The sequence below is a fragment of the Ictalurus punctatus genome, chromosome 4 (genome assembly GCF_001660625.3).
Source record: "Ictalurus punctatus breed USDA103 chromosome 4, Coco_2.0, whole genome shotgun sequence".
NCBI classification, from domain to species: domain Eukaryota; kingdom Metazoa; phylum Chordata; class Actinopteri; order Siluriformes; family Ictaluridae; genus Ictalurus; species Ictalurus punctatus.
Window position 1 is genome coordinate 6,970,001 of NC_071284.1, and position 10,614 is coordinate 6,980,614.

Below are 10,614 nucleotides of genomic sequence, written 5' to 3' on the forward strand. Positions count from 1 at the left end.
ACAGTATTTTTCATAGACATCGTGACAGAAAATTACTGGGGGAAAAAAAAAAACCTCAGTGCTTGAAGCTGAAAATGTTGAGAAAGCTGTGGAGAACGACTTTTAGAAAGTAAGAAATCACCTTCATTTTGGAACAGGACAAGTACAATGAGTACAAAGAATCAAATAACCATTACAGTTAGTTAAGAATAAGGATTTTAAAAAGTGCTTTTTAATGGAAGAAAAGAGATAGATATTAAATTCAGGGCCGTCAATAGGAATTCTTTGCTGCCATACAGGTGACTTTATTGGCTCCCCATTTCTGTTTTCGCTCAGAACAGTTTTTATACCAGAAGGCTATGGAATTAAATTTGTATTGTACAAAGTATTGAACGTAAGCTTTTCAAGAAACAAATATATACAACGAGAAAGAAGAAAAACACATGATCTTCAAATAAACAGCATTCATTCTTAGCTACTTTATGGAGGAGACCATTTATGAAAACAAACCTAAACAAATCCATTAAACATTTTAATTTCGATATTTTTTGCGAATGCAAATGTAAAAAGTTATTCAATAAAGTTAGAGGACTTCATAGAAAGACACCGGTCCTGGATGTCCATGGTCAGTGATTTTACTGCATGAAGATTCATTCTGTCAGAGAGAAAGCGATTTCATGTTTACTCGTGTGTGAAAGAGACATCTTATTTTATTTAGTGCAAAGACAGTAATTTTAAATTAGGCTTTGAGTTATAGACTGTTTTTGAGCATGCACTCATGGGATCCTTCCTCATTGTGTTTTAATACGCCATTATGATGAAATGAACCTTCTGATCTCCATCTGTTTTGAAAGGAAAAAACTGAAGGAGTAAATTGCTTTTTCCATCGCTGGCTGATTTATTAAATGCAGAACGGTGAGTAGAAAATCCATAATCCCTTTCTCACATTGGATTTCTGGTCTTCTTTTTTCCCCCAGATGCCTTTAATAAAATCATGAATATTTATAATCACATAGATCATTTACAGCCATTACACAAAAGTCAGTTTTACTCAATTACCAATACAAGCTTTTAGTTAGTTCACAGTGAAAAACAGAGGACATTCATCAGTTCACTGCTTATAATGCTGGTTTGAAGTAAAGGGCGTCGAGAAAGACAGGATGTCCTCTGAAAAGGTCTTACAGCTTTAAACACAATATCTCAACAGCAATAATGACTCAAGCTCAGCGAGTCAGGTAGAATCACTGCCTTGTTGCGTGAAACCATTATCTCTTAAAAAAATTTGAACAGAATATATTTGCGTCATCATAAGCAAACATTACATGAACAAAGTAGTGTAAAATGTGGCACTGAGAGATTTGATTAATTGTACAATACAAAGTAATAAAATAAAAGATGCATAAAAACAAACCAAAATGAAGCAAAATAAAGCAAACAGTGACTTCCTGGACTGGATTATTAATGGTCCATTTTATGACCAAACAATCATAACTCAATCATGCTAGCTAAAAAACTGAAATAATGTGCGATGTCATAGCACTTCTACTTCATCTACAACTCATCTTCAACTCAGATTGTCGCAGGATGTTCTCGTGTGCGTGTGTTCATGTGGTTCTGCAGCAGATGTAAGCACTTTGAGTCCTTTATGTGTACAGGTCTGCATGACCTTTTCAGCATGTCTCAGCCCCAGTTATAAAAGTAGATCTTCTGCCAAATGGGCAAGTATTCCATCAATGGACCTGAGCAGACAGGAAGCAGACATGATGATGCCATTGCAGAGTAGCAAGTAAACATGACATTCTAAAGCAGGATATGGAAATATATATATCTCACTTACGTGCAACTAAACCTACTCCAGGAATGTAATCGGCTAAAAACCGGAGAAGGAAGAGGATCTTTGCTCTGTGGTTGTGGAGAAATAAGATCAAACAAACACTGCCTTAATAAAGAGTTTCCCAAAAGGCATTTGGTAAACAGTTCTCTGGTCTGATGAGACCAGAATTGAATTATGGCTTTGAAACAAAGCACTACATTTGGTCAAAACCCAACACTGCTCATCACCTTGAAAACACCACCACCACCACAGTGAAGCATGGTCATGGTAGCATCATGCAGAACGTTACTCTTGGCTAATTTAGTGCCAATTACAATAAATTTAAATGTAATTTTGAATTAAAAATGGGTGAATTCTTATGCAACTACACTTATGTTAACTTGTCAATAATTTAGCAAACTATCAGTTTCCTCAACCTTTTTTTTTTTTTGGTAGACTCATTTACAACAACAAGAATGTTAATTCATTAATTCTTCATTAATCAGGTTTAATACATACATTAATATTTCTCTGTGTTGTATTTATATTTTACTGTTTTTCCCCAGAAATTAATGTGATTCCAAAAATGTTGTCTAGGTGATACACAAGAGGAAAAATAACACAGCTTTTGGATCAGCCAAATTTCCAGCACTTCAAAAACATCTCAAATAGAATCAGTCACTACACAACACATGCAATGATCCCAAGCACTTCAGCCAGCTGCCTAACAAAAAAAAAAACCCACGTTAATCACGTTTTCAGTTTCCAGTCAAAGACGGGTTTAGATGAACATAAACATGAATGTTTTGATAACGAGCATATGGTTGGTTGTTGGAGTGAAAGAATACAGAGCATCTCACTGTTTCATGTGCTTTATAGCATTGCAGACCTTTAGCCTACTGTTAAGTTGCCAGTAAATTAAAGTTAGCGTACCCAATAGCCAGTTACAACAAGCTTAACAGTAAAAATGAGAAAACAGACAAAAAGACTAAATTCTACTCAACAGTGTTTATTTTACTCGTGTTAAATGACTAATTTCTCCTTTTTGGCTTCTTTCTTTGATCAACAGATGGATTGTGAATGTCAAGGAGCTTAATCTTTAATCTTTAAGTAGATTGAAGTCCTGCCCCACTGAAAGGCAATCACTGTCCAAGTGCAGCGCTAAGCCATACTCAGGGGCATGAAAATAATCAAAAAAGGGCCTGAAAGCATTCTTTTTCAGGAGGTGTTACCATCCATGTTAAGGAACGTGATTTATAATGTTCTTACTGGCTCTTATTTATTTATTTATCCATTCCTACTGCATTAATGGTTGAACCCATAGTCATCAGGCTTTTCAGAATTATTACTAAAACATGATTAAAAAAAGTTCATATGATGAAAATATGTATAGCCAGATACAAAACAGGAGGCATTTTGTTTATGTTAGTCCGTGTGCCTTAATAAAAAATAAAAAGTATGCGCTTACATGTCTACTGCTTAATAACGTACGGCTATAATATCGCCGCCTACTGGATAATTCACACAAGTATGCTATTTACACTGGTGTTTTAGGAAAGCATCATTCCTGCATACTACTCGGACTTGTTTTAATTCATTAAACAGATTTAACGATGCAAGTGTAATGTAATAAATTTTGCTTTTCAAGCAAAAGATAAACTAGATTATAAACTTTAATCGAACACTTACTTGGAATATCTGTCGTAGAAAGGTGAGCGGAGAAGATAGTATAGCAGGAGGAAGGCTCGTCTCCTCATCTCGGCCCTCTCTCTGCGGTTCAGCGTCTTCATCGTGTCAGACAACAAACTGAAACTGTCCACAAACAAAACATTGATTTATAAACTGACATATCTGGTCTAACAGACAGACAGAACGAGAATAGATGCTGTCTTTACCTTGTTATCTCCAAGATGCCAGAGATGAGCCACGGCTTCCAGGATTGTCTGCCACAAAGTCCTAGAGCGGTCACTGAGAGTGTACAGCATTAAGGAAAATACCTTAATACAAGTGAATATTTCTGGATACAACAGCAAAAACAGGTCAAAATCAGAATCCGTTTATTTATTTATTTTTAATTAACTTAAGTCTAACAAGACCACATTCTCACAGTTTCCCTAAAAAGAAATAAATGAAATAATTAATTCTTGCACTGCTTCTATACCATTAAGTAAGGGAAACGCTTGGGGTGTGCTGTTACTCTTACACCATAGCAATTTGCCAACAGTAAAAAAAATTTTTACTTATTGAAGAATGATACATCATTCTTTTCATCTGTTAATATTTACCACAAAACCAGTTAATTCCTGTTATCCTGTTATCCTTGCATTTTCACCCTGAAGACTTTCACGTATCGGAAAACTCAAATGAGCAGCCGTACAAGTCCCTGTGTAATCAAACCTTATTTTCATTGTTGTTCACTGATCGGCTTGCATTAGGATACAGTGCACTATGGGTCGAGCAATGTACAGTGATTCTGCAATAGTCTCCTGCAGGCCCAAAGGGGTGGGGCTTGCCTGTAGGTCCTCCTCCTGCTCCCTGAGCTTTCTCTCTCTGTGAGGATTACCCCACAGTCGACTCTGCAGTGAAGATGCTGAAGGAAGAAAATAGAGGTTCTTCTGTTAGTTCAAAGCACTGAAATACACAGATAAACATGCACAGACAGCAGCACTGGTCAGGGTCATTACCCAACCTGTGTCACCTGCCCAATTTGTGGTGCATCTTGTTACATTTTAAAACACTGCCTGATCTGTACTGCACATGACAACATGCTGCATTTTAAGATTATATTTAAGAGTTAGATTTTAAATAACAGTTTGACTTCTAATTTGCATTTTTAAAATTAATATGAGTCTATAGGCACTTATAGGTTTGGCCACAACTTTATCCTTACAAGTTTGCAAAATACATTGAAAATTACAGCATGTGGACTCTTCAGAAATATACACAGGACTTTTAAAGCGGTTTTAGCTCTGTCGATTATGACAGTCTCTTGTTAATTCGACTTTTTTTTTTTCCGCTGAGAGCAGGCTGATGGTTGAGAGGCAGGAATTTGGCCAATAGTTGCTGCAAGCCTTTTAGATTCAACCAATGGGTGTGCGAGAAGGTGGGAATTACAGAGAGGGGTTAAAGCAATGCAAACATGCACACACATGATGCAGTATTAGACCATAAGCACATCATAATGAAACTAAAGCCGAATCCTGGACAAATTTAGAAATCCCGGCCGGACACTTTTTTTAAGTGTGAAAAAGAGCTGCTATATTGCGTTTTGTCAAAAGATTCATTTCTTTGGTTTTAAATGAAAAAAAAAAAAATCCTGAGAGTATTCCCATTTTTTTTTTCAAAAATGTACCTGTAATCTGATTACTTTTTTTTTTTTTTTAACGTAACTGTAACGGATTATCTGATTAACAGATTATATTTTGTCTCCTGAATATATAACGCCGTTACATGTATTCCGTTACCCCCCAAGCCTGTGTATATATAAAGCATAAAGCATAAATGAACACAGAGGCAGCATCTGTAATACCTGATTTGTCTCCCATGTCTGATTTGGTGGCATGGATCAGGTAGTTAAGCAGATTAGTGGATTAAACAGCATGCCTCCTGTAGAAGCTTAACTTCCTGTTCAATTTAAAATACACTACAGCTGTGCTGTGATAGAAATATTACAACTTCTTACCACTTCTCAAAGGTCTCACCACTCTCCCTGAGCGCTGGCCGACGAATGTGACGTCTTCCTCCATGCTGCCCTGATCTAATTAGGGAGAGTTGTATGTAAGACACCACACCTTTTATACATTAATCAATTTTCATTCATAGATCTTCACTAACTGCTTTATCGTGGTGAATCTGGAGCCTGTCCCGAGAACACTGGAGTACAGCCTCTACAGTAGGGATGTCACGATACCAAAAATCTAGTAGTCGGTACCGATACCACCAAAAGTACATGATACTCGATACCAAAGTCAATACCACAGTGTGGTATAAAAATAAAATAAGAAAAATAAAATAAAAAAAAAAAACTCTCTTGGAGGACATCCTCCTCTGGCTGATACTGGCAAAGAGAGCGAGGGAGAGGGGGGAGGGTATTCTAGTTATCAAACACTGTCTGACAATGAGTCTCCGGATGTGCACTCCTAAACGCGCGCACACACACCTTATACTCTGAATGCAAGCATTACTTTAAATTCACTTGTGCTGGCAGGCCAAAAAGATTTATTACAAGCATGAACATTTAAATAATTATTTCTGACATTAGGCTACATTTTGCTGACAGGACACGGGCTGAATGGCGATACCAATCTATCACAGTGCTCCATGCGCAGACATTCATTCACTCATTCACACATAGGGGAAATTCAGCACACTCAAGTCACACTGGCATGTTTTTGGGACGTTGGTGGAAACTGGAAAACCTGGAGGACACCCACGTGGTCACAGGGAGAACATGAAAAAAAAAAAGCAGCACCATGCCACTCGGCATGCATTTAAATTTTGTAGACCACAAAACTATTACACGCTCTAACAACGTGAAGCAGTTTGGAAAAATTATGATGAGAGAGGACGAAAAATTTCTGTCACCCTTTACTGATATGCACTCTTACCTCTGCTGTAGAGCTGTGTGTCTCTATCCAGAGGGATTATGGGAGGTGATGTCTGGATGCCTGATTTATACCAGAAGAGCAGCAGGATGCGCAGGATAGCTCTGCGGACGTAGAGGAAGTGGAGAATGATGATTTCAGCGGTGGTGTTATCAATCATGCAATCCAGAGTGCTGCGCTTAGAGTCTTACTTTGCAATCTGAATGAGGACGACGACCAACCAGCGCCCGGTTTCTCTCCACAGCTTAGCGGCTCCCATCTCAGTGAAGACCTCCACACACTCCAGGACAGAAAGCCAAGTTAGCAGCCTCTGCTGAGAGAGAGACTATCGCAACACACACACACACAAACACACACACACACACACACACACACACACACACACACACACACACACACACGACTGTGAGCTGCTTTTGTGTAGGTCAAAAGTGCTGATACAGAGTATTTTCAAATGCCACCATAAACTCAATATAAGTTCAAGCTTTCTCTACGGAGCTCCATTAAGGCCAGTGTGAAAGAAGTCGAAGGTCATGAATTCCATCTCGTTTCCCCTGCGCCCCAGGCTGAGTGTCGCATTTATTGCACCACTGAAAGTGCCTCAGTCTGTAAATGTGTTTATTTCTGAACACCAAGGTTGGAAAACTCAATGATAAATATGTCGCTCTAGCACAAATGAAGAAATAAAGAGGTCTCTGGATACGTGGCTCCGACACACATTTTTCAGTATTAGACTCAATTGGTGTACAGAAATACAGTGTGGTGGGACTCGAACTTAAGCCAAAGATGGAGAATACAGGCAGCAATACAGTATTATGCATTTTAGAGATCTTTTGATGTGGTGAGATATATTGCGATATGTGACAATGTTATTGTAATACAATACGATTGGGCTGCTTTTGATTCTAGTATTTTCTGAAATACACAGTGGGGAAAAAAAAAAATGTAGCAGGCAGAAATCAACACACTTAAATGAGTGTGTGAGAGAGAGAGAGAGAGAGAGAGAGAGAGATACAACGAGGCACTACATTACAAGGACACTGCAATATAATAGGTCTCTTTGCAAGTTGATGGCTACAGGGATAGTTTATTTGGATTCTCAGTTATTATGTATTTTTTTGTTCACATAGGATAATAAAGAATGACAGGCACAAACTCCATGCCTTATTTACTGTGACTAGCAGGAAGAGGCCAGAGCTTTACTTTACAAATTTTTGTGAAAGAGGTTCGGCATATTAGCACTGAGGCCATGCCCTTTCACTGGGCTTGACAGGCACAGGGGCCACACCTCCTTTACTAGGATTGACAGATCAGAGGCGACACCCCATTTACTGCAACTGACAGGCATGAAAGGCACTGAGGCCAAATCTCCTATAATAGGCCTGACAGGCACACAGGCCATGGATCCTTCATTAGGATTGACGGACTCAGAGGCCAGACCTCCTTCACAGGCATAGAGACTGCACATCTTAGCTTCTGTTTACTATATTTGGCATCATTTTGTTTTTGGGGATTAGCCTATCATAATGCAAACACTACACTGTCTATATACTACACAGGGCAAAATGTAGTCAATGATGAGCTTGATTGATTTTCCCACTGTTCTGCTTCTTGAGCAGAGGACACCATGTTCCCGGTCGACTCTCAATGTTCAACTCATCTCCAAACAACTTTATATGCGTTACTATGCCAACAACACACAGGCCCACTTCTTTCTATCAGTGGCTTATATAAGTGGACTGACTGCCATGGAAAAAAAAAAAAGAAAGAAAGAATGCAAGAAAGAAATGGAGAAAGACAGACAGAAAGTGGGATGAGACAGAGCAAGAACATCCACAGGAAATTACCACAGGCAGAGTCTTGGAGACAGCCTTCCTAAGAATGTCATCATTCAGCAACACCAGCAGATTTGATGCTGAATACACTGCAAAACAAAATAGGCAAAGTATTCAGGGCAAAACGAGGCATTGACACCATTCGATTTCTTAACATGTTAGTGTTTCCCAGTTTTTACACACCGTATTCAACTCATCCTCGAATTACCATGTGTTCCTGACTGCATGATTGCCTTACAGTGCATTAGAAAAAAGAAATTTGCTTACAATTGTATATTACGTCTGGCCTCGCAGCATTAAAGCACTAGTTGTAATGTTTATTTCCAAAAACAAGTCGCCTTGTGAATGAGCTTTGTGAAAGCTGGTTAATGTTCAGGATGCCAGAAAATCATCCACAAGCTTATACGGTTACATCAAACACACATTTTTTAGTTAATCACCACAAATATGCACAGGAACATGATTTCAGCTTCCGGCAGTTGTTCTGTCATTCACAGAGCCTTGCTGATTTTTTTTTTTTTTTTTGTCGTTCGTGTTTATCAGCCCTTAAGTTAAGCAAAGTCTACAGAATACAGCAGACTTTCGCTCTTCCTACAGATTGTGTGTCGTGACCACACATGAAGTCTGCTCATTGGGTTAATTATTCAACTGTCTAGACACTTTAATTAAAACTGCAGGATAAGGACAAAACATTGCATTGTAATTAGATTTCTACATCAAACATGATGTGCAATTAAATTAGCCCTAAAGGAGGAAGTCCGGAGGTGTAACAACATGTTAATGTTAAGTTGTTCCTCACCGATTTGTTTTGCATTATATTATTGAAAAAAAACAACAAACAAACACAAATGCCAAATAGCAGTTTTCATTTGTTAAGCCTTGTTGAATCCAATTAAAAGATGATTAACTTGTCAAGTAATACACGTGGATAATCAACTAATAAACTGTATGTTCATAAAATTCATAAAAACTCACCAGAATCTCTCACCTGGAGCATACTTTTGCCCAAGAGCACATTTTACACGGCATTTGCATGTTTTGCCTTGCAGCATAGCAAAGACCAATACAAAAAAAAACCCCTAAATATTATTAATATGGTATTTTTTTAAATTTAATATGAATTAATCAGATTTAGCAAATGTGTAATCAGTTCATCAGGTGTGTAAGAATAGGGAAAACACTAGTTTTACTACATCATGCAAGGAACTAATGTACCTCCTATCCCACACAGCATTGTGGGGGAACCTGAAGCCTATCCCAGGAAATTGGGGACACCCTGGACGGGGTGCCAACCCATCACAGGGCACAATCAAACACACATTCACACAGTTCACTCACTCACACACACACACACACACACACACACACACACACACACACACCAGACAATTTGGAAATGCCAATCAGCCTACAATTCATGTCTTTGGCCTGGGGGAGGAAACCAGAGCATGCAAGCTGCACACACACAGAGCAGAGGTGGGATTCGAACCCCAACCCCAACCCCAACCCCAGAGGTGAGAGGAAAACGTCCTAACCTCTAAGTCACTTCCTCACAGTGAACACTAATCATATAATGTTTATAGAAGTGAATCTTACCCAGCTCTGAAAGTTCATGAGAGTCTGAAAAGCGTCCTGTAACAGGAAAACAGAAGTTAGAAAAGTTTTCCATCCATGTCATCATGCTTTAAAGTTATTGCCTGCGTCCCAAACCGCAGATTACTTAGTGACAAATTGTTACATAGTTTGCGGATTGGGACGCGTCCCATAATTGAGCAGGTGTCCTGGGCAACTAGTACGCAAAAATGATGACACATCCAGTCTTTAGGACTAAAATCCTGCACTGAAACATGACAACTTGGCTTCCAGGCTTCACCAAACATTTTAACACCATTTTTACTTTCACTTCCTCGAAGCCTCTGACCTGCTATTAGATAAGAGAGAGTCCGCACTGCGCTCTCCAACTGCGCCGTAACACCCGGGTTCCGGGTCACATAATCCCGGTAGCGGTCATAAAGATGTGCAATCTTCTCTAAATAAAGTCTAGACATCTGTGCAGGATAATTAGCGCAACAACACAAGGGGAAAAAACCATTAATTAAAAAACACGCAACAGAATGTGAATGGCACTTCCGCAAAGCAATGCGCTTCCGGCAACAGCGTGACAACTTCCTGTTGAAGGTGGAGAGGAATTTAAAGGGGCCGCGCACCATATATTCGTTTGAAGCAGAGCTGTGGCCCAAACCGCACTTATGGACTATTCTAGACTTTTCGAGTATGCATAACTGACTAGTCTGTTAACATTAAGAAATAAAAAAATATGTACTATTTTTTGTAATTTAGTTTTGGAAAAATTACATAAAAAAAACACAAAATTGGTATTACC

The 10,614-nt window shown here is 38.8% G+C and overlaps 1 protein-coding gene and 1 long non-coding RNA gene across 2 annotated transcripts in view; one reads left to right on the top strand and one right to left on the bottom strand.

Annotated features, from left to right (window-relative positions):
* The window catches only part of LOC108264396 (uncharacterized), a 1,899-nt gene extending 308 nt beyond the window's left edge, over positions 1–1,591 (top strand). Inside the window, exons 1-2 of the long non-coding RNA XR_001812410.3 lie at positions 1–109; positions 834–1,591. The exon at positions 1–109 is cut by the window's left edge and continues 308 nt beyond it. This is a non-coding gene — a long non-coding RNA (uncharacterized LOC108264396). The remainder of the gene's footprint in view (positions 110–833) is intronic.
* pex16 (peroxisomal biogenesis factor 16) lies at positions 854–10,402 on the bottom strand. Its single transcript, XM_017465871.3, has 11 exons — positions 10,153–10,402; positions 9,828–9,863; positions 8,244–8,320; positions 6,588–6,721; positions 6,400–6,500; positions 5,475–5,549; positions 4,233–4,382; positions 3,688–3,760; positions 3,482–3,604; positions 1,817–1,881; positions 854–1,718 (listed from the first exon to the last, which is right to left on the bottom strand). Exons 1-11 carry the CDS (start codon positions 10,277–10,279, stop codon positions 1,660–1,662), a joined length of 1,020 nt encoding a protein of 339 aa, XP_017321360.1. The 5' UTR covers positions 10,280–10,402; the 3' UTR covers positions 854–1,659.
* Positions 10,403–10,614: the final 212 nt, after the last annotated feature.

Bases quoted from the DNA above. Each gene is read 5' to 3' on its own strand.
- pex16 (XM_017465871.3), bottom strand. From the start codon at position 10,279: ATGTCTAGACTTTATTTAGAGAAGATTGCACATCTTTATGACCGCTAC. The intron at 8,321-9,827 runs GTAAGATTCACT...TTTGTTTTGCAG, and splicing joins TCATGAACTTTCAGAGCTGG to TGTATTCAGCATCAAATCTG. The intron at 4,383-5,474 runs GTAAGAAGTTGT...TTCTTCCTTCAG, and splicing joins GGTGAGACCTTTGAGAAGTG to CATCTTCACTGCAGAGTCGA.